General features: G+C 29.5%; 2 protein-coding genes across 2 annotated transcripts; both read left to right on the top strand.

Annotated features, from left to right (window-relative positions):
- Positions 1 to 312: 312 nt before the first annotated feature.
- On the top strand, positions 313 to 1,975 carry B-H2 (homeobox protein BarH2; the record flags this gene model as incomplete). The annotated part of the gene is made up of 2 exons (XM_070651040.1): positions 313 to 536; positions 1,320 to 1,975. Coding segments are annotated over 2 exons (708 nt in total), but the record flags the coding sequence as incomplete, so codon positions are not given.
- Positions 1,976 to 6,480: 4,505 nt separating this feature from the next.
- Positions 6,481 to 22,617, top strand: LOC139098776 (homeobox protein B-H1-like). Its single transcript, XM_070651076.1, has 3 exons — positions 6,481 to 7,445; positions 15,400 to 15,619; positions 21,130 to 22,617. The coding sequence occupies exons 1-3, from the start codon at positions 7,202 to 7,204 to the stop codon at positions 21,572 to 21,574; spliced, it is 909 nt and encodes a 302-aa protein (XP_070507177.1). The 5' UTR covers positions 6,481 to 7,201; the 3' UTR covers positions 21,575 to 22,617.
- Positions 22,618 to 24,311: the final 1,694 nt, after the last annotated feature.

Here is a 24,311-nt window from a genome sequence, read left to right as displayed (position 1 = left end):
AAACAATTCGAAGCGTTTTGTTGTCGAAACGAACAAAATAAAACAAAAGTAATTTTCAGTACCCACAAACTCATTCTGCAATTTTATGTATGAACATGTTCTCATGTTTGTATATATGGCAATAAAAGGGGACGCTAATTAAACGCGAAAAGGAAAATGAAATTTAAATAAAAATTAAATTTGACAATCTCTATCACACATCCGTAGTAATTTGAAAGTAAATTAAAATTAAAATTTAAAAAAAATTATTTATTCCATCGTGCATAATTTAATTAAGATAAATAAGCTAATTAACTTTATTGTTTATTGTTATTTACAGGTGGAAAAGACGACGATGGAAATTTCAAAAATGGTTTAACATCTGGTCTCAGTAAGAAGCAAAGGAAAGCAAGAACAGCATTTACAGATCATCAACTACAGACTTTAGAGAAATCATTTGAGCGCCAGAAATATCTCAGTGTACAGGATCGAATGGAGCTAGCTAATAAATTAGGATTAAGTGATACGCAAGTGAAAACGTGGTATCAGAATCGAAGGTATGTAAATGTTGAGTTTTAATGGAAGAAAACTTAATGTGCGTGGATTTGCAGAGTTGGAAAAACGAATTTAAAAATCCGCCATTTTGAAAAACTAAAATATGAATTTTTAAACATTTTGAAGGGTTTAGAACTGAAAATTTTGACATTTTTCTGTTTGCTCACTCTTTTTCAACTGAAATAATGTATTTAAATGCATATTGAGGCATAAATCAAGTGAAAATTTCGTAACCAAACTCTCGAGGTGACAAAAATTCAAAACAAAATTCTCCAACTCTGCCTTCAAATCCAGCAAATAACAAATAAGTAAGCGGATAAGTTAAGAAAATAAAAAACAAGAATTTGATTCGCACGAATTTATCTTTAAATGCTTTGTTTTAATGTGCTTTTACCGCCCATAAATTCTATTTTTTCAATTTTTTCTCATCATCCAAAAAAAGAGAATTAAAAGCAAATAAGGTTCACTTAAACTGTGAAATTCCTTTGTTTGTAGGCTCAGCTATTTCATGTTGTGGATGAATATTGGGAAAGAAGTTTATTTAAATATTGATTTTTCTGTATAAAAGCGTAAAAAATTACAAAAGAATCGATTTTTTTATTTATTTATTTGAAGAAAATGATTTTAAGAAAAAGCAATTTTCTACGTGATTTACTAGCTACTTATTTGTTTTATGCTGCATAACACATATCAAGTTCTATTTTTATTTACGTTCAATGCCTCCTGGTTGTTTTTACAAATGAGAACTAATCAATGTTTTTCCTTTATTTCTCTTCCATTAACAGAACAAAATGGAAACGACAAACAGCAGTTGGATTAGAGCTATTAGCGGAAGCAGGAAATTATGCAGCATTTCAGAGACTCTATGGTGGTCCACCATACATTGGCGGATGGCCTTATCCTCAAGTACCTTCTGGAAATCCAACGAGTACAGTTGATCTCTATTATCGACAAGCTGCTGCTGCTGCAGCTTTACAGAAACCACTACCATATCGTATCTATCCAGGTGCACCTGGTTTGTCACCATTAGCAATTCCTGGACCCAGTGCAGCTCAATTTCCTCATCTAACAGCTTCAAATTCCTTATCGACTTTAAGTAATTATTATAGTAACAATAACAATAATAATAGTAAAGAAAATAATAATAATAGTAGTAATGGACCAGAGTCACCACCAAGACGATCCCCGAGCCCCACACTAAATCCCGGAAGTCCTGAAGGACGATCCGATAATTCCCAAAGTGATAATGAAGATACAATCCAAGTTTGAAAATAAGTTAAAATCTCTTGTGATTATAAAATAATTTTTATATATATTTTCCTAGTTCTTATTTTTTATTGGCTATAACTTAATTAATTTATGTTACAATGAATATTGATACTTTAAGAGAATATGCTACTGTCTTATACCTGATAAATGCTCATTTTTGATATAAGAAAGATTTTTAAATGGAATGAATTTTAGAATTAAATGAATGAGAATTTTAAAAAAGTTCAAAAGTTTTATGAAAAAAAGCATTTTAAATGAGAAATTTTCATTTTAATTTTTTTAAATTGGATTTTTATTGTAGGTTACGTAAAAAAGCTTACGTGTACGTTTACGTACGTAAAAAAGCTTACGTATTTGTTTATGTACGTAAAATTATTAACGTATATGTTTACGTACGTAAAATGACTTATGTATACGTTTACGCACGTAAAAAGCTCACGTATACGTTTACGTATAGTTTTTACGTACGTAAAAAGCTTACGTATTTATTTTACGTACGTAAAAAGCTCAAGAACGTTACCGCAGAATCGTACTTATTCGTTAAAAAACTTTTCAAATCTAAAAAGTTCGTTAAATTATATTTTTTTGAAAATTTCTTAAAAACGTTTTAAAACAAATGAAAATAAAAAATTGTGGCAATAAATTTTAAATTTTAATCCATAAATCATCGCATAATATACAGTAGCAAGCATATTTTGTAAAGAAGATTGAAAAAAAAAAGATTAAGGCGTAAATAGATGGAATATAAGTTAAAGTACATATAAAAACAAATAAATGCTTTTACACGATTATGTTTACTATTCAAATTTTTTTGATTAAAGGTTTTTAGACGTTAAAAGTGTAAATAAATAATTTATTGAGTAAATCAATAAAGGAAAACAGAAAAAAGTAAAAATAACTATTTGTGACTTAAACATAGTATTTTTCATCCGCATATATTGAAATTATACCTCAAATATGGCAATTTAGGGTAAGCCAAGTCACCCTCTACACCACTCAAATTCATTCGGAAGTAGCGTTATCATGCAATTTGTAAGCACAGCGACAACGTAAAAGGACTTTTAATTGTTTTGTAATTTTCATTTTTCTCCAACACACAATAACAGCCCTTGCTCGTTCACTGACTTTTTCCTTCATTTTCCTCTGCTTTTTGCTTTGTCGTGTAAGCACATTTCGACATGAAAATGTAAACGCAAATTTAGATTATTATCGGTAACACAGAAAATTTACCACATAAATCGTCCTATAGCACACTTAAAATTCACAGTTAACTGTTATGTTAAATACTTTCCTTTTTAGCTAAGAAGGAAAATTGGTGACTTGCTTACTTGATTTTCAGGGACATAAAGCGCATTTTTCAGAATATTTTCAGGTTCTAATGACTGTTCATGCTTCAAAATTGTGGTTTTTGGAGCATTTTGTTTGAATTCTTCACCTTTTCTAATTGATAAGATTTAACGGATTTTCGAAATTCAAATTTTACATTCAATTTCAGATTTTATTTGTTTACATCTACAATTTTCTGAATTTCGTCAAAATTACAGCAATAATTGAAAAAGTAAAACCTTAATCATCATTAATGACTCAAAAACATTCAATTCCACATAACATAAGCATCAAAAACAACCCAAAATGACTATAAACACGACCAAACTCAATTCCAACCTCAAAGTCTACAGCTAATAATCCTTAAGCGATTATTTCATTCGAGAATATAATCACATAGAAAACTTACAAGTCCTTTTTGTGTAGTTTAGCGATCATTAATGAACAATTTTTCATTTTCAGAACACGACAGCTTTTCAAGCTATAGCAACATTCAGCAAAAAAATATTCCAAAATCATGTTCAATTTTTGTTACAAAAGCTGCTCATGTTTAAAATTAATAAATTAAAATTTCAGCTCATGATTTATTGGCATCTCATTTCTCATTTGCATTTCACAGCAATTTACTTAAACGGAAGGCTTAGCTTAAAAGCCATTTATTGTCGTGGTTAAGTAAAATATTACACGTGCAAAAGTGCTAGACGTTATAAGCGATAAGCGAACGACAACAAAAAATTTTTGTTAATATTTCATTTCATGCTAATGATATCGGAGTTCCTTTAATATATATAAAATATGTTTAAACATAAACTTTTGTCGATTATGCGATATATTGCGAAACTACCTGTTTATGGATGAAATGAGCAATTTCATATACTTTATTTGGAAGTGCTAGAACTGCGCATGATCGAAGATGATGAAAAAAATTTTTTATTTAAACGACAGCAATTTTCACAACAATGGTGTGTACATAAATTTTTTTCTCTCTCGTTTACTTTTCTTCACATAAAATTGTGGATTGACTCGAGTTTCATCGAATGCTCAACTCATCGAAAAATACTTTTTATTGTATTGGATGCTCGCATGAATATATGAACAGATTTTAAAATTAGATTTTTATCAGAACTGATGAAATTTGATATGGTTGTGTATGTGACTGTGTATGAGTAAGCTACTTAAATTGCTGTTTTAGATTGTGTATGGTGAAAGGATTGTGTGCATTAGCGATGAGGGTAGTTTGCAGAATATATTAGGATTTTCAAATGACTGAGTCTCTAAAATTTTAAGATTTATTAGAATAGATTAAATTTAATTAGTAGAACGAGCAGTCAGTTGGTTGCTCTTTTTAAATCACTATATTAAGCTGCTATTAATCCTTTTAACAGGCAAATAAACTGTTTTAGGTACCGTGGTGGTTTTTCTCTATCATAAAAGCATGCTCGTCGCTTGATAGGATAATAAGCTTAATGTAATGACATGAGCGTTGAGCGCGAATCCTTGTCATATCGACATATCTCTATTTAACGTTTAAAGATAGAATTCTGATGGGAATCGAACCACGTATTCACAAAGAAGTGATACAGATTTTTGGACCGTTGCCCTGCCACTCGGTTACATAAGCCTCACTCTAGCTACTGACAGATTCGCTTAAAAAGCGCTCCACACTCTATATTCTACTCAGCTCAGACATTACAGATCTAATACAATTTTTAAGTTCAAAATTTTGAACTGCAAAAGACTATATGCTGAAAAACTTTGATAGGAATCCTATTTCATTCTGAACTTCTCGTCTTGTTCTTTGGTATTGTAGAAACCTAACTTATCTAGAACCAAATTAAATACATTGAAACTGTAAAGATAACGTTCAATAATAAGCAGAGCTCGAAGTCGACTAATATTCTATGTGACATCGAGTTAACTTGAGTCGCATAAAGCCGCTGATTAGTTTTGTATTATATTTATTGCTGTGATGAATCTCCTCAAAATGCTACAAAACTATTTAATAATCAAACATTTTTTCTATCTCATAAAGCTGCATCACGTAATAAAAAAATCTCAAAAAAACAATATGAATCAATCCAATCATCTTTAGTCATCAAAATACATAAAAATTTACAGCTATAGCTCAAAAAATAAAAATTTCTAATATTTTATTACCATCGCATCCATTTCTGTATTCATATTCCATTATATGCTCATCCAATTTTCATACCCAAAAACAGAATCCTACAATCGAGTATAACGTAAAAGCATTTACAACAGAATGTCCAAAAACAGCACACAAAAAAGGGCTCACATAAAAATTCCATTAAAGGCTAGATGAGCAAACAAACAAAAAAATAGCTGCTCATATACATAAAAGTAAAGCTTTTTACGATAGAGAGAAAAAAAAAATAATCAATAAAAATTTTTGTACCCCAAAAAAAAAGCAGCACTTCATCAACATCATCCTCGTAAAAACTGATAAATACATCACTTAGCATTTTTTTTTTATATGTTACCAGATTTTTTTCTCTCTCATTTGTTTTTCTTCTGCTTGCAAACGATATAGATGTATTTTCATGTAGCTTGAGTCAAGCTATATCTACATGTATCAAATTGCAGACCAGACAATAAACTCGTTTTTTTTTTCACTCTTCATTCAATATTAAAATAGCACTTTTCCATTGGTTAAAGAGTCATTATGGAAAAGAGCATAAGCTCCTCCTTGTTTGTTTGCTCATTCAATAAAGTGCCTCTTTTACAGTTAAACGTTTCTTTTTTTTCCTTCAATTCCACATTCATCTCACTTTTCTTCTTCTTCCTCTCTGCTTTTGCTGTATTTTATATTATTTTATTTTTTTATGTGTGGATTTATATGCTGTACAATCGTTCAACGTCGATTTGATTGTTGTTGTGAATGTGCTGGTTGAGATAAATGATTCTTCTTCTTAACGGACATTTTTGATTTGAAATTATCTCAACTGAAATTTTGAATTTTTTTGAAATCTTAGAAAGCATTGAAATTTTCAAAAAAATTGTAAATTTGAGTTTTTAGTGAATATTTGTGTCAGAATCCAAGATGAAAGGAAGTCAGGGCAAGAATAACCATTTGAAGCAATTTATCTTGTCAAATAGTACTTAACACGAACAAATTAAAGTGGAAATCGAGAAAAAATCTCATTTTCTTTGTATTTGTGAATATTTTTTTTCCACACACTCGTGTGAGTGTAAAGTGTGATTGTGTTGGTTCCTTTTGATACTCATTCTCACTACTCAACATTTATGAAAGAAAAGAAAAAAAATATTGTGTATCACCCCAAACTGTTTAGTTCGCTTTTAGCTTTATTGTCGTGTGGATATTGTATTTTTAAATTAAAAAAAAATAAATATTAATGTCTAGAATTTTTTACGTCAACAAATGCGCGTAGTAGGCAAAGAGTCATTAGATGAACAAACAAAACAGTCGATTACGGTTATCTGTTTAATGAGTAATTAATTGACTCATTTAATTATTAATTCATTAGCCACAAATGAAACTCATTGAGTGATAATAGACAACAAAACAGTTTTTTAAGCTACAATATAGTGAAAATAGTTTTATGGATCAAGAGTAATTAAACGATCGAACATGAAAATAAGGTGTCAAGTATAAATTGTCTATTCTGACACTAATTGATGATAGCTATTGATTCATAAATAAAGACATACAGACTTGATCTAATTTAGTCAGCAAAACCCAAGCAGTTACGGCAGTGTAAAGAGCTATTAATTAATTGTGAAAATTAACATACAAAAAAAAAGTATAGTGAGCAGCATAAATGCTAATGTGTTTACGAGTGTGTGAGCATAAAGAATTGTGTTAGAAGTTTTGTGGAATGAGTGAAGGTGCAAAGAAGCATTAAATTATTATAAAAGCTCTTTAGTTTCATACACACGATGTGCTGGATTGTGGAAAAGAAAAATTGTGAATTAAGTCAGTAGACACAAAAGAGGAAGAATACATAAAAATAAAAAATTGTTTAATTCCGTGAGATCAACTGACTGTAAAAAAATATTTCTGAAACTTTTTATTCCTGTACAATTTTTTTTGATGAGTCGTCCGACCGATCCAATAAGCTCGGTATCTGAAATGACGATTTTAAGGCAAACACAAGGTGGATCAATGGCTGCTTATCAACCCCCACGATCAAAATTTATGATCCACGATATACTCGGCAGTAATGGTAAATTTAATCCAGCAAATGATGATAGGACGCCGAGTCCGCAAGCTAAAGATCTCAGTCTATTCCTCAACTCAATACCTGAACATGATGATGACAGTGATTGCGATTCAAGTAAGTAATGGCCGTCGGCTAACCTTTAATGTTGCTTTTTTGTGGCCCAATTTTTGTTACTAAATCACATCAAAATTCATTATGGAAGTAATTTATTTACTTAAGCTGTGGCAAGGAGAAATGAGCGTGGAGCTCTAATTTATTCATAAAGCTATAACAATTTATTACTGACCGATTAGATATACATACATTCAATAAAAATTAAAATTTATACAGCTGTAATGTATACGTGTTATAATTTAATGGGTGAATAATTTCAAATTAAAATGAAGCCAGAAATGCTTAATTATCATACGAGATTAATACGTAGACAATAAGGAGAATCTTAATGTATATTGGGCGGTCAGCGATGAAAAAAATGGGAATTTTTATTCAAATTAAATTATCAACTGTCAAATTAATTTTGAATTATTTTGAATATTGTTCTGCAGTCAACTTCAGTTCATTCAGTTGTGTTTTCTTTTGAGATTAAAAATATTAATTTAAAGTGGATTCAAGAACTCTTTAAGCTGCTATTTATAACAAATTGGCTCTATAGGATGTCTTAAAGTTTGTATTATCAGTTGAACATTGTCTTTTGTAAGTTAAAGTGACTTTTTGAAGCAATTTAAATTTCAATGATTTTGTTTCCTTACATTTTGAATTTTTGGCGAAGAATTTAAATTTATAAAATCCGTTAAAGTAGTTATTCGAATTTTTGATAGATTTATGTTAGATTTTGTCAATTTTTAGCATTTTTCGAGTCCAATAAAACAAAATCTGTTAATTTCTGGTTTCTAAAGAGCTTTAATAACCAAATTATGCAATCTCGAACACAAAACTGCAATAATAATCAGAATTACCAATAAATATTCATATTCTGACCACTCGCACGCACATACATTTCTAGAAATAAAAGCTTTCCGAAGATGAACAACAGCACATGAAGTTGATTTGATTTATGATTGAGTTAATGAGATTTTTTCATTAAGATTATGGATTAAAAGTCATGTAGCGTGAATTCTATCAGTTTTAAAAGTAGCAAAATAGCGTTTACCACCCCTTTTTGAGCTTGAATAATAATGAATAAGAAAAAAGTACGCTTTAGAAAGATTATCGCACCTTTTGGAACGCAATTTTTTATTTGAGATTTAAGCATACAATGGGTCATTTAAGATTAACATCGATAAAATAAATTAATTTTGCTTTTTGTTTTTAAAGCTTTAAACTCAGCAAATCTGTAAATTGTGATAATGAGAATGGGATTTAGTCTATCAAAATTCCGGAATCTTTGAAAGTTAATTAAATTGCTTATTTTTGATTCTGCTTAATTGATGCTCTAATTTTTCAATTTAAAACTATTAAATAATTGAATCAGTTATTGATGATAAGATTAGTTTTGTGTAAATTGAATTAATCTGATTTAGGAATTGAGATTTTAAGGTTAATTGAAATGTTTTGTTGTTGTTTAATTTAAATGGTTGCAAATTTGGAATTTTTAGGTTAGGATTTAGCTGCATTTATGTTTTTAGTGGGTTTTACCATTGCAATTAGGTAAAACTCAAATAAAATTGGGGTAAAGTTAGATTTATTGATAATTTAAAGATTTTTAAATTTTTCTAACCTCAAAATTGAAATTTTTCATAAAATCACATCAGAATCAATACTCATAACAAGCATCACAATGTATTCATCCCTATCTCATATGCATATTATCATCAAAACTGTAAATCATCGATCCATTTAAACGTGATTCACAAATCTGTGGTTTTGTCACATTCCACAGCTAATTTCTTATCAACGATTTTATAAAAGCATTTGCCACATAAAAAAAATATTAGTAATCCTAAAAAAATAAATATTTCCATTTCGAGCTAATAAAATTGACCAATAAACTAAATTTCACACTATGAAATCCGTGTGACTTAATGAGATCAGCAAAATAAACATAATAAAAAATTATCATAATCTAAAATAACACAATCGAGAGAGGATTTGATAGACATGCTGAAAATAAATGAGGGACATAAAGAGTAGAGAAAAAAATGTCACAATAATTGAAAGCTAATTTGTATAATTTAAAGCAAATAATAAAAATAATAATAACATCGCATTATATTGATTATTTATGATAACAGTAAATTATCTCGCATATGTGAGAGAAAGGTGGATTATAGCTGTCAAGTGCTTGATTTGAGTCACTTTGGAACGTGCCTTGAATCGCTTTAATTGACAATTCAAAATTTCAAGTTTTTTGACATAACTGTTACAAAAAAATTCAAAATTTGTTTATCTTCAAATTTGAATATTAAAAATCCGTTATTTCGAAATTTCAGTACAATTTGAATTTTAAAAGATCGTTATAACTCTGAAAGAACAAAAACAAATTTTCAAACTCTAAAAATCCGTTAAAAATTAAAAAATTTATAATTTCAGTCATGATCCATTAAAAAATGCACTTTAGACCCAATTCATTCAATCTTTCGCAACACACCAATTTTTTTATTGTTGTTTTATTAGCTTCATGACATAACATGCAACATCAATTTCATTTTTCTGCATTATTTTGATACACTTTTAGTTTCCCATTAATTAAGGCATTTTTTGTTTTTGTACATTTTTTATTTTATATTCGAACAAAATTGAGGAAGCAGATGCGAAACAATTATTTTGCATTGAATGAAATAAAAATTGGTAATAGCGGTAAAAGTGGATCATAAAACTACATTGTAAGGAGAATTACTGGCCTTATTTATAATTTTGCTGTTTATTGTCACGAAAGGCTATGCGAGGCTCCCTCATTCTTAGCCTCAGTCTGTTTTTGATAAACGGTCAAATGGCACATCAGAGAAAAGGTTTTTATTATAAGAAATGAGGAAAGTTAAATGACCAATTTATAACATTTATGAGGTTTAATGCGTTATTATTACATATATGTGCACATACGTGTAGGTTTTGCGGTATTAATGCATGCACGCATTGAATAAAATTAAAAAAAAAAGTAAATGTTGGAAATTATTTTAAATTAAGGTCTCTTTTTGAACTTTTAAAAAAGGAATGCTATGGAAATTAAAGATAAATTAAGAATTTTATAGGATTTGAACCTTTGATTGAGAAGAAAAATTTTCAAATTACTGGAATTTCATTTCATTTGATAAATTCAGTTTAAATAAAATCACACTTAAATAAATAGAATTTAGAAAAAGTTTTAAAAAAAATTAATTATAACGTCTATATCATAAAATTTACTATTTCTCTCTCTTAAGGACTTGAACCTTATCCAAGATTATTAAAAATTTGAAATCTAATTTTCCGTTCATTTCCTACATTTAAACTATTTGCAATATTACTAATTTAAGTTACGGAATTCTAAAGCAATCCAAACGTAAGAAAATCTCGAATTCCTTTAAAAGAATTCGTAAATTAAATCATTAATAAGTTTACCTAACCATTCAAAAACAATACATACATTCTGCATTATGAAAAAGAAAAAAATACTTCCCTATTAAATGCACTTTAATTTAATTCTGTATAAATTAATTCACTTACATTCGTCTATGATCCAAAACGCAGACTATATATAACAAAACTATTTAATTCATCATAAAAATTAAAAACCGCAATGTATTGTAGACTCACTCATTTAACGTGTTTAATGGCATTTAATGCAGCAAAAGCATTGTTTCCATTTTACTCACTCATTTTGTCTGCCTTTCTCACTCCGTCTTGTTAGTTATTCATTTACCTCATTTCGTGTTATTTCTCTTTATGTTGCATAGCAAGTATTAAAAATAGTTTCAATCATCGCAATAATGCACTTTTTTTTATTGCTGTTGAATAATGAATTAATTATCTTTGAGCTTCTTTCTTTCTTTACTTCTGCAAAAAAAAAATTGTTTATAATGCGGTTCATGTTAAATGGTAGAAAAAGTAAGCAGAGATTGAAATGTGCAATTCTGAATTAATTAATTATTGATGATGATCAAGATTATTATGAAAAAAACTAGATTAAGGGAACTAAAGAGAGAGAACTTTTTTTAATGAGTATGTGAATTTATGATTTAATGATTTATGATTTTATGATAGTGGAATGTTTGTAGATTCCGGCTTGATGATAAGCCATTGTATTCTAGACTGTGTTTACTTGTAATCACAGTGGATGTTTTTATTTTAATTGGATTGAGATTTATAAGATTTAGACATGAAATAAGGTTTACTATGTGCAAATTGAGCTTGTAAGATTTAATGGGGATTTAATGGGAACACAATGAGGTCAGTTCATGTAAAGGTGCATTCACACTTTACTTTGAGGTTAAGGTGTCTTCTTACTTTACTTTTAGGTTAAGGTAGATTCACACTTTACTTTTTAGGCTAAGGTGCCTTTGCACTTTACTTTTGAGGTTAAGGTGTCTCCACACTTTGGTTTCAAGTTAAGGTGTCTTCACACTGTGCCTTTAGATTAGGGATTCTTCAAACTATAGCTTCTGATTAAGGCAACTTCACACTATAGCTTCGTATTAAGACAGCTTCACAAAATCATCAAGTTAAGTTGCCTTCACACTAGAGTTTACTCAAAATTCCTTCAAATCAAGACAATTTGCAACATAAATCGTCAATTTTTCCATCAAAACTTCCCTCAATTACCCATCAAAACATTTCACGATCCATTTCTGCCTTATTCAAACAATAATTTATAAATTAACTGTACTATTTATTAAAGTAAAAGTTAATTTCATATCATTAGCTTCTATTGCCATAATGAATTTGACCAAAAGTGGAAGCTACATTCATTTCAAATGATCATTAATAAGCCACTTTGCAATTATTCGACAAAAACCACTGTTGGCGATGAGTGATTGTCATCTGTGTGGATTTTAAAGAGCTATTGATGTACTGTAATATTTGATAATTTTCATGATTAAAACTTTACTTTTGGAAATGTAGAACAAATGGAGAAAAATTGGCTTATGTACAGTTTCGTCAACAGGAACTGCCTTTATAGACCCAATAAATCTTGAACTTTATAACACACATTGTTGAAACGCGCCAAAAATCTTAATGAAGGAAGTAAAATAAACTAAAGAATTTTAAGAATTGAATTAATCTATATTAAATTTGATTTATAACATTCATTTGTGCAGTTAGACACTACTTTGAATTAATTTTAAGTCAAGCTTATGAATTAATTAACGACATTAATTAAACAGAAGCAAAATCACTCATTCATTTGCCTTTAAACAGCAGCAAAGTAATTTTTTATCTCAATATGTTAATTACAATATATTAATTTCACATTAAAGCTATACAAAAATAAATTTTAAAATTCCAGTTCCTCGTGCTTTATTTTCGAATTTTAATTTATTTAAATAAAAAGTTTTGTTGGTTTACACATTTGTATTCAATGATAAATTAAAAATATATCAATGAGTATTTGAAATCATTGGAACAGATTAATAGCAAAATAATTGCACAGATAATGCTACAAATTTGTAATTAAATTGTAATTAAGTTGCAAATTTTCTCACCTGACTTCACATGTTCAGTTGAATTATTTAAAAATATATTATTGAATAAATTTAATTAATTTGGAGGTTAATGAATGACAAAAGGATGTTTTCAAATTTTTGAAAACCTTTAAATTTTCAAAATTTTGAAAACGGTTTAATTTTTGAACGTAAATTCAATTTGTAGCCAACTTCTCTCCTAACTTGTCAAAATTTTAATAAATTTATGAATATAAATTCAAAAAAACTGTTGAGAATGGATTTAAATTATTTTAAAGTAAATCCAACAACTTTATTATACCAGACTGCTAAAATAACCAAAATATTCACCAAAAATTCCCAGTTTAAGGAATAAACATTATAAAAAATCACATAAAATAAATTAATTAAACCATTTAACAGAGTTAATGAAGATAAAAATGTACATTAGTGACATAAATCTCTCAAATTTTCATTTCATCACAATTTAAAAGCTTGAAAAATGTGCACATTCATGTGTACATTACATATTCATATTGTAACTAAACTGACGTTTTCCACCTCAAGAAGTTTCACAAACACAGAATAAAATATAAAAAAATATAAATAATTGGATGGATGGATAGAATTAAATTCTTGCAGATCATTTTTATGATAATTGTTTCCGGTTGTGTTACGTAGAAGTTCAAGTAATTTATTAAAGTGTCTCTAATTGGACTTTTAGTATCTTCCTTGTACAAAAGTAATGAAAAAAATGTAAATAGCAATAAATTTTCCATTCTTAAGAAATTCTTTGTAAAACTCATGAGCAATTATAGTTTTGGGCATCTTAATTATTAATTCTCTTGTGGCTTAGTTGAGTATGAAAAATTTTCGTCTTTTAATTTACAATTCAATTCGAAGAAAAAAATTAAATTAATAGGCATTTTCGGTTTTGAAGCATTAAGAAGTGATTATACACGTATTTAATCTAACATAACCATCACATTTCTCTTTATTTCATTCATTTAATTTTCATGCAGCCTTTTAAGAATGAAAATTAGGGAAAAGTGAAAAATTATGTCACTTTTGAGCTTTAAAGAATTTTAAAATTTAACGGGTTTCAAAAATTCAAATTTCACCGGTTTTCAAAATTTCAAATTTTGTTGGAATTCAAAATGTCAAATTTCAACGATTTTCAAAAATTCAAATTTTAACCGTTTTAAAAAATTTAGAATCTGTTGAAATTCATAAAATTTGAATTTTTGAAAACCGTTAAAATTTGAAATGTCCCAAACTATGTAAATAAAATGCGCTAATGCCCTACAGTTGCAAAGTCAAATTCAGCTTGCCTCACAACACCAACTGTTTGAGCTTAACGGAGAAGAAAGAACGAAAAAGAGAAGAAAAACACAAGGGAACTAATAGCTGATAACAATCTCTTAATTTTTCTGGTTTACGTATATTTTTTTTTATTTTATATATATGTAAAGTGGTAATGTAAGGTAACTTGCAATGACTCGTAATCTCACTATGGTGGCAACTTGAGCGTAAACTTTCCTGAAAGGCGTTTTAATGTGTTTTTCTCATTTTTATTGCCTATTACTTCCAATATATTAAACACTACACAAAAATCCCCCAGCCATTCAAGGTGCTATTTATATTAAATTCATTATTCTGATTAACTGTTTCACTAAATAATTCTTAATTTTTAACATTTATGTGCTTACCTGGGTGGATTATTTTTTGGTGCTCATTTTTTGTGTGTATTTATTCTGTTTTTTCACGACTCACGACGATTTTGTTCAAATGTCACTCAAAAAATTCTCAAGTTCGCTTGACTCCCTTCCGAATTTAGTTCTTTTTTTATTTCTATGTGAATGTGAAATAAAATGAAAACATGTTTTCATGAAATTTAATGTTTAACAGCATGACTTAAAGTCAGACACGCAAAGGAACATTTTATTGGTGGGCAATATTAAGCCTAGATTTATATTTATTATGAAATCATGTCGATTTCTTGAAATTTGTGGGAAAATTTAAACAATCAGATCAATTTTGACTACTTTTTGATTCTAACGGTCATTTTCGATTTGAATTTTCGAAAATTTCTAATTTATTTACTAATTGTGGTTGATTTTACCCTGAATGTAAACAAATTCAAAGTTATTCAATTAAATCTTGATTTGACGGATTTTTAACTTGTTGTCTAGTTTAATTAACTCAGAATCAAGAATTCATTTCAAATTCACAAAAATAAGCCACATTCCATCTAAACAACACAAAATTCTCTCAGTGTAATAAGAAAAAGCGATAAAAAAGTGTTTAAGTTCATATTTCATTTACTCATATTTAATTTCCATTTTTAGTCCATTTTCCGGTAGTGGTCACCCTAAAGATAATCATAATTCTAACATAAAAATTACCTCATGCATTCACAACAAACAAAATCTCATTTTTTATTTAATAACTCATAATAATAATAAAATAAATTTCCATTTGTGTACGTGCAGGTGACAAGGATGACGAAGGACGTAATCCAAATGACTTGAATGGTTCATCATTGAGTAAAAAGCAGAGAAAGGCAAGGACAGCATTTACAGATCATCAACTACAAACATTAGAAAAGACATTTGAGCGTCAGAAATATCTAAGTGTACAGGATCGAATGGAACTAGCAAATAAGTTAGGATTAACCGATACACAAGTCAAAACGTGGTATCAAAATCGAAGGTAAGAATATGTAAACATGGATAATTTTCCATTCATTAGCAATCGTTGATTCGCCCTTCATCATAGTCGTTTGGTTTCTTTTATGTAAATAATTTTTAACGCCTACCATCAAATCAACCAAATTGCTTTATGACCATAACCAAAAAAAGAGTATTTTAATACAATCCAAAGAGGCGTTCAAATATTTGTATATGAAATTTTTTTATTTAAACACGCCTGAGCCCCCCGAATTGTATGTGAGTGCCTATGAAAAGAAACGAGAATGAAATGAAAAACACTTAACGCATCATTGACTATAATGATCCAGCAATTTCGTAATACGTGATGTTTAAAGAGTCGTCTAAAAATATTATTGTAGAAAATAGGCAACTAATAAACAATTAGAGGCATTGGCGATGGTTGCTTGATATTTTTAGGGGTTTCAAATGGTCAGGAATGCTTTGTCGGGTTGAAAGAAATTCAATCTGTTCGGTTCGAGCAAAGTTCGATCATCTCGGGTCGAGCAAAGTTCGATCCTCTCAGGTCGAGCAAGGTTTGATCCCCTCGGGTCGAGCAAAGTTCGATCCTCTCGGTTCGAGCAAAGTTCGATCCTCTCGGGTCGAGCAAAATTCAATCAGAGTTTTCCCTCTTTTGATCGAGCAGATTCGATCCTCTAAGGCCGAAACATGAGAACCCCAATTCATATCGACAGTCTACCGCAATAGAAAGAAATTATGAATCAACATGAAAAATTGACGGCAATGAACATGAAATATTCATCATAGGCGTATAGGGATCATTTAGCGGTGTTTATTTAGAGCTTATTGCTCAAACAATGAAATAGTGATGCTAATAATTTAACTAAGTAGTAAGTAAACTTTTGAAAAATCACTGATGATGTTGTTTATTAGACAGTCGTTGCTGGCAAGACAAGAAGAAGGGAGAAACACTCATCAATTACAATTGAAATTAAGCTTTTTAAACGAATGACTTTTACAACTGAATTAAATTATATATGAAATGAAGAAGAGAAGCAGATAAATCAGAAATGAGAAATTGAAGGAATTTCATTTATTTCAGACTGATTTGTGTTTATATTTTTTATTGTTCGTTCCTTGAGGGGGAATGAATCAGTTCCTCTTGTCTTTGTTTTTGATTGAATTTTTTTCTTGAGAAAATTGTTTTTATTTCTTTAAATTGCTGCTGGAAATAAAAGATTTGATGAGTTTAATTGAATCAATATTGTTTGAGTTTTGATGGATTGTTTGAAGTTTCTAGGATTAGACGATTTGGATTTTAATGATCTCGTTGAGTTGACGTAAACGAAGCGTTTGGTGGTCTCAGTTAAGCTCACCTTGAGTCGAGCTTGATTAAGTCATCAGTCATATCATCTTGGAACGAGTTCAGTTATGTCATTAAGCTTCATCATTTGTTCGAGCTCAGTTAAGTCATCTTGGGTCGAGCTGAATTAAGTCATCTTGGGTCGAGCTCAATTGAGTCATCTTGGGTCGAGCTCAGTTAAGTCATCTTAGGTTGAGCTCAGTTAAGTCATCTCGGCTCGAGTTTAGTTCAGCCATCTCAGCTTAATCTCATTTCAATGAAGTAAAGTCATCTCTGAAAGAATAAATGAAATTAATCTTAGATAAACTAAAGTCAAATCATACAAAGTCAGACAGTAGGAACATATTGGCACCTAAAAAAACTCCGGAATTTTATCTAAAATCTGAAATTTCTAAATTCAAATAAAATCTTTCATAAAATTAGCTTCGTTAATTATTTAAGTTCGTCCCCTATTCTTACCTTTAACTGACATAGACACTAATTATACTCTCTACACCCAGCAAATCCCATAATGAAATGTTAAAGAGAGAGAAAATAAAAATTGCACAAGACATTAAATGAAGTAGAAATGAAGATTTCCTGCTAACTAGTATTTAAAAAATTGACAGGTCTATAAGATACGATAACAAAATGTTACGCCAGGCGCCATAAGTGTTAAGAAGAATGTGAAATAAAAAGAGAAAAGAGATGCGTAAGAGATGTAGCAAAATCTATACAAGACACAGTCTCTGCCTTCTTGTTAATGCCGACAGACCACAACTCAGCATTTTTTTTTTCATTCTCTTTCACAAATATAATATAAAAAAAGAATGTTTCATTCAATAAATCTCAACTTACTAATTATCTATCGGAACCGCAAAACAGAATGAATTTGTATGGAAATGGAAGGTTGGGGCCTGTTATAGAAAATGAAATGAGAATTCATTCATGAATGCAGGCAGGCAAAATGTATTTAACGTTTTAGAAAAATGAGATATTACACTCATTAACTAGCTTTGACTTCTCTTCTTTTTATGCCTTTATGAAAAGAATGAAAATTATTCACTTATGGCCGCTGCCACGGGTACGTGATTGTATACTTTTAATATTATAAATAGCAATTTTCATAAGCGACAAAATGCGACAACGACGAGACATTTTACTTCTCATAGTTTCCCATTACGCTCTGCTCTCGTCTCGTCCTCCCCTTTTTGCACGATTTACATTTTTAAGCATTCTGTTTAACCCATTGTGCAGTCAATTTGCATATTTCTGAGGCATCAAAGCGTGATTTATAATTTATTACATTTTAACTAAAACGATACATATATGTGAAATGCAATTGGAGTGGATGGAAGTTGCCATTGCTATTAGGGGTTGGATATAGCGCAGATTGCTGCTAAGGATTCAAATTAGGCTTCAAATTAGTTTTAACGGTTTTTGAAAATTTAAATTCTTAACGAAATTTTAAAAATTTGAATTTCTAAAATCCGTTAAAATGACAAAATTAGTATTCAAGTTCAAAAATCAGATCCAGCAACTCAAACATAACCTCAAATCATTACCCTTCCATAAATTCCCGCTAACAAACACAAAAGAAGCTACACGTATTCAAATTGTCGAAGCTAATCGTCCTAAAACGGACTGCATAGGAATGATTTATTGCACATTTCACTGCCACAATTTACAATTGCGTGATTGTTGATGTCAGAAAAAAAAATTAAAATGGAATAAGAATAAGAGAATTGAAATGAAAATAATTTATTTCCGCAAGCAATGGAATTGAAATGATCATAAAAAATGTTTGGTGATATTTCGAGAATGCAGATGTAGAAATGATTCCTTTTTGGCCAAAAGACATATGATGTTTTTTTATGCGATGAGATAAATTCATAATTAAATGTTAGAGATGATTCTCATTCGGACAGAACAGCACCAGCCCCATCATTATTCGATTATACGCAAGTAAATAATTCCAACAGCAATTTCCATCCAATTTCTTATTATTAGTCGGAATAAATTGTAATTTTATTGCATAAAACATTAACAGTTTGACTAAATGAGGCATAATAGTTGCTGTGTTGCGTGATAATTTACTTCCCCCCATTTCTACTATACCTTTACTTTATTCGTATAGGATATTTTCATGGGCATGGAATATTGGCTACTAAACCTCTAACAAACTATTTGCTGATAAATGATAAGCACAAAAAAAACCTATAACTTATATGGATAGTCATTAAACAGACCGAAAATATGTTAAAAGGGGTTGAAGTCGAAACATTAAGTGGCCATGTGGAGATTCATGGTAAAAAACTGCTCATTACATTTATTGCTTCCATTTAACTTGAAGTTAAATCAAAATGAGCATCGGAAAAGCTCAATTCGAAAGGCATAAATGATATGCAATTATATTTTTGTGTGCTGTATATAAAGCAGGCACAGAGAAAAAAAATATAAAATAAAAATTTACATGCCCGATCGTTTTGCATAAAATCTCAATTTAATTGAAAATTGTGGGGTTTTGATGTGAGCAATTTTTGCAGATCTCCATTTGGTTGTGCCTTGCAATTTTTGGCCATATTCATAAAGTGGCCTCTTATTGTGCCATAAACAAAGGTTGTTTGAGGAGGAAAAACTCCCTTGTGATGATTTTTGATGGATCTATAGTTTTTTTGATGGAAGTTTCTGGTTGTTACTTTTGATAGACAGAAGTGGATCATTGTTTGAGGGTATACAGTTTCATTATAATTGTTCTTAACAATTCTAACCTAAAAATATTGTAGTAGTGGAGTAGTCGTCAGTATGATGGCTTTGTACACTAACTAGTCGGTTAATAGACATTCATACTTACTTTGCTCACTGTACAGATCAATTGGAATCCATGACCTCTCTTAGTTGTCGTATGAAATTGATTCTATCGCTTGCTGCCTTTTGCCAATTGTCAATACCAAATACTACATTGTCTCTATCAACAACTGCTTTCCACGAGTTCCTTTAGCAGATACAACTTGATTTACTTATATTCTGCAATAAATAGAGTAGATGGTGTCATGGTAGACTAAGTGCTACTATGTAGGTGAACGTCGAGGTTACTTTGAGAATAAACTAAGCAATTTCAATACTTCTCTGAAATTACAAATTATTAAATTCAGTCACTAACTATATAAATTGATTGTTATCCACTATTTTCCTCAGAGTTCGCTTTAAGCTGACAATCAACTGCCAAGTTCTAATACCTGAAACATAATGTCTCATTCAATAGGTTCATTTCACGAGTTGTTGACTTCTAATACATGACAGACAATGTAAATTATTGCTATCTACAATGTATTACATAATAGGCCTATTCCAGCACTTCTTACAACATATCCCACAAAATACAGTCTACTGACTCTTAAGTCAAGATCAAATGATTCAAAGTTCAGTCTAATTCTGTGTCACAATTCTCAAATCTTAACACATAACCTCAATATTTCTCACAAACATTCCCAAACTCACCACAAGGACTGAATAAAAAGAATTCCAAAATAAATTTCATATTTCTTAAAGCATCGTTTAACATCGAATGAAACTTGCAAATAAAATAATTTTCGTGTATGAAAAAAAAAGAGTTTAAAGTAACAAAAAATAATTGCCCATAAATGTTGGGCTGTTAGTCATAACAGAAGTATGAAGGAGAAAGTGGACACAACAGAAGCTTCCCTTCTACCAACTCGATACAGCAGTCGTACGGATAGAGGCATTTTGTAAGAACTTTAATTTGTGCGATTTTATCAAAATTATAGTTGTATGTGAACTGAAAAGAAGGTGCTTGTGTGCTGCAAATATATAAATGCTCATAATTTCTTTTTTGCATTTCAATACTGAACAGCGCCGTTACGTTCAAGTAAACAGTCCTTTTCCGTTTCAGTTCCAAAAATACTGCATTTTTTTTGGATAAATAATTACAGACATTTTTCACATGAGAGCCTTCCTCATTGTCCGAGCACAGCAGTGTTTCAATTGTCTTAAAATAATATTTTTCTGTCTTTTGGTCACATGATATGTGGTGTACAGGAGGGGAGGGGAGAGACATTAAGAGAAACCAAACTTGACTTGAAACCGGAAGCATTTAGCAGACTATAATTATTTATGAATTTTTATCATTAATTGCATGAATAATAAAAAATTGAAATTTATGACATATTTTTTTCACATTCTAATTACAGAACAAAGTGGAAGAGACAAACAGCAGTGGGGTTGGAATTGTTAGCAGAAGCAGGAAATTATGCAGCATTTCAGAGTCTTTACGGACGGACACCGTATATGGGTGGATGGCCTTATCCTCAAGTACCTGCTGGAAATCCAACAAGCACGATTGATCTCTATTATCGACAAGCTGCTGCTGCTGCAGCTTTACAGAAACCACTACCATATCGTATTTATCCAGGTGCACATGGTATGTCACCACTTGCAATTCCTGGACCTAGTGCAGCTCAATTTCCTCATTTAACTACAGCAAATTCCCTTACGTCATTAAGTAATTATTGCAGCACAAATAGTAGTAATAGTCACGATTCACGACGATCCCCAAGTCCCACACTTAATCCAGGTAGTCCCGAAGGACGATCAAGTAATTCACATAGTGATGAGGAAGACACAATTCAAGTCTGAAAATGAGTATTGGAATATGAGGGGATTTTGAAGCCATTTTTGCATAAAAATGAAACCAAACACAATTCAAATTTGATTTCATGACAGAAAGGAATAAAAGCAAACAAATAAGGCGCAAACGTGAAAAAGAGAGAATGTTAGCGATGAAATGTCTGTAAATATAATCAAGAGAAAGGGATATGAACATTAAGGAAGTAAAATTTATAACACAATGTTTCATGTTTGTGTCGACGAGAATGACACAAAAAAAGAGAAAATCGAAACATTTTTTTTTTCTAGTATGAAATCATTTTGCAGTGTTGCTGCATATAAAAAAAACTGTAAAACTCGTTCTTGATGTATGTATATTTACTTAGTAATTAATGTGCAAGTTAAATATTTGGAATTTTAAAAAAACACGCGATGAGTGGATAAATTATGGAATTAAATCAGATTGGGAGAATTTTTAGTTGAATAAATTCTTGATTGTTGACAATCTGGGAGAATTATTCAATATATCATAGCTTGTTGGAAGTTAAAACAAGATTTGTTTATTGGATTGCAATTTTTGTAACGTATTTTGAAATTTCAAACTTAAAAGAAGAAAATTTGAATCTGAGTAGACTGAATTTGGTTTCTGAGAGGATCAAATTGGATGAAACATTCATTCTGAGAGGATCAAATTTTCAAATTTAATCCGTTAAAATTCAAATTAGTTTCCTAGATGATTGAATGTTTTATCTGAGAGGATGAAATTTGAGAGTTTTTCAAAGTCAAGGATGTGACAAATTCTTCAAATTCCTTCTCATATGAGTCAAATTAACGTAATTTATGAAAACTACATATGAGTAAACAAGTCCACAACTATCAACATGCAAAGCCATTAATTACAATCCAATTATAGCAAAACAAATCTTGTAAAATAATAAATCCATAAAAAAGTTTTTTAAATAAAATTTTTAACCTTAGCCGGATAAAAGCTTTTAAATGAATGAAATAAAATAATCATGTAAAAACTTCACATGACAAATTCTCCAAATATTTTTTTTTAACAAAAAATATTTTGCACATACGTAAAAATAAAGTAATTAAAATCTAAGATTATAGATAAGCTAACGAGAATCGCAAGATTTAATCAAACATGTATAAATATAAATGTAATTTTTTAAACAATTTCCGCTGATTCTCACCAAATTGTAATAAAATTTTTTATGTTTTCATTGAAAAAAAAATCTCATTTCCTCTAAACGAGTCTTAACAAGAGAGATGATTAAAGTTTTGAAATTTATTGAATATAATGTGAAAATGTTCATTATGAGGAAAAATTTAATCGATGATTTTTGTTAAATTTCTTTAGTTATTGGTGGTATTCAGGGTTGGTGATTTGAGTTTTAAAATTAAATTTTTTTGAAATTTTGAAAAAATTTAAAAATTTTAAATTTCATTTAAATTCAAATTCAAAGATTTCAAAAATTAAATTTTGAAATTTGAGAGATTTTAAATTAAAATTTTTGAATTTGAAATTTGAAATTTTGAATTTAAAATTTCTCAAATTTGAATTCAATTTTTTTTTTCAAAATTTAAAATTTTTCAAATTTCAAGACTTTGAAATTTGAAATTTTGAAATTTTGAATTTAAAATTTCTCAAATTTGAATTCAATTTTTCTTCAAAATTTAAAATTTTTCAAATTCTCAAAAATTTGAAATTCTTAAAAAAAAGTCACCAACCCTGGACCCCACCTCGATATCAATCTAACCCAAACTTGTACAAAAAAATCCCAGTAAATGTGAATCATTAAATAATTTTTAACATTTAATTTGATCAATAAATGCTAAGTACATCGATACTTACGATCTTAATTCATAAGTAGTTACAAACACGAACATATTCACACTAAATATGTACATGATACATGTTGATGCTTGCATTAACAACTTAATTGGTATTAATAATAAAAAAAAAATCAATTTTAAAAAATACAAAAAATTTTTTTATTTAATTTTCATAGATTTTATTTTTCAGAATTAGAAATTAAATTTAGATGGGAAATATTTATGTAGACCTAATGGTCGTTAGGAGAAATTACATCCATTTCAATAGACAAATAAACATTATTTTATGTTGTTTTATAAAGAGGAACATGTAAGCTTTTAATGGAACGATAAATTAAATGAACGAATGAAATAAATAAAAATATGAACGAGTTTCCAACTTTTTAACTACGTTAATAATGCTTGTTTTATATTATGGATATGTTATGGAGTGCATTATTCAGGTGAGAAAAATTGTTATGCATTTAAATGAAGTTTTGTGTGGCTGAACTGAAAATTTAATGTTTTATAGTCCAATTAAAGGTTTTTTATGGATATAAACACATGCATGGGATGTAATAGAAGAGGGAAAGGGGGTTCGAAAGCTAAAGCTTCAAGTTGATTGGGATTGCTGGATTTTGGTGAGAATCGAACCAAAACTTTGATTAGCACAATGAGTATAGAACTCTCTTCATTGTAGATTGTGACGTCATTCTGGCACACAAATCATATTATTGATTTATGCCAGGAATATATTCATAAGATTCAAGATTCAATGTATTACTGAGCTATTTAGTGGACTTAGAATGCGCACTTCATGTATAGGGAAATCTGTCATCCGAAGAATAGCGTATCGTCAGGCGAGTTTGCTAGGAAACTAATGCGGCTCCAGTTTTATAAGTTCGCGGGTTCGATTCTTACCAGAATCCTAACGATCTTTCTTAAA

The sequence above is a fragment of the Chironomus tepperi genome, unplaced genomic scaffold (assembly GCF_022539635.2).
Source record: "Chironomus tepperi strain 1889 unplaced genomic scaffold, CSIRO-AGI_Ctep_v1 contig_453, whole genome shotgun sequence".
Classification (NCBI taxonomy): Eukaryota; Metazoa; Arthropoda; class Insecta; order Diptera; family Chironomidae; genus Chironomus; species Chironomus tepperi.
Note: the sequence above shows the minus strand (reverse complement) of the source record. Positions and strands in the feature narration are given on the sequence as shown.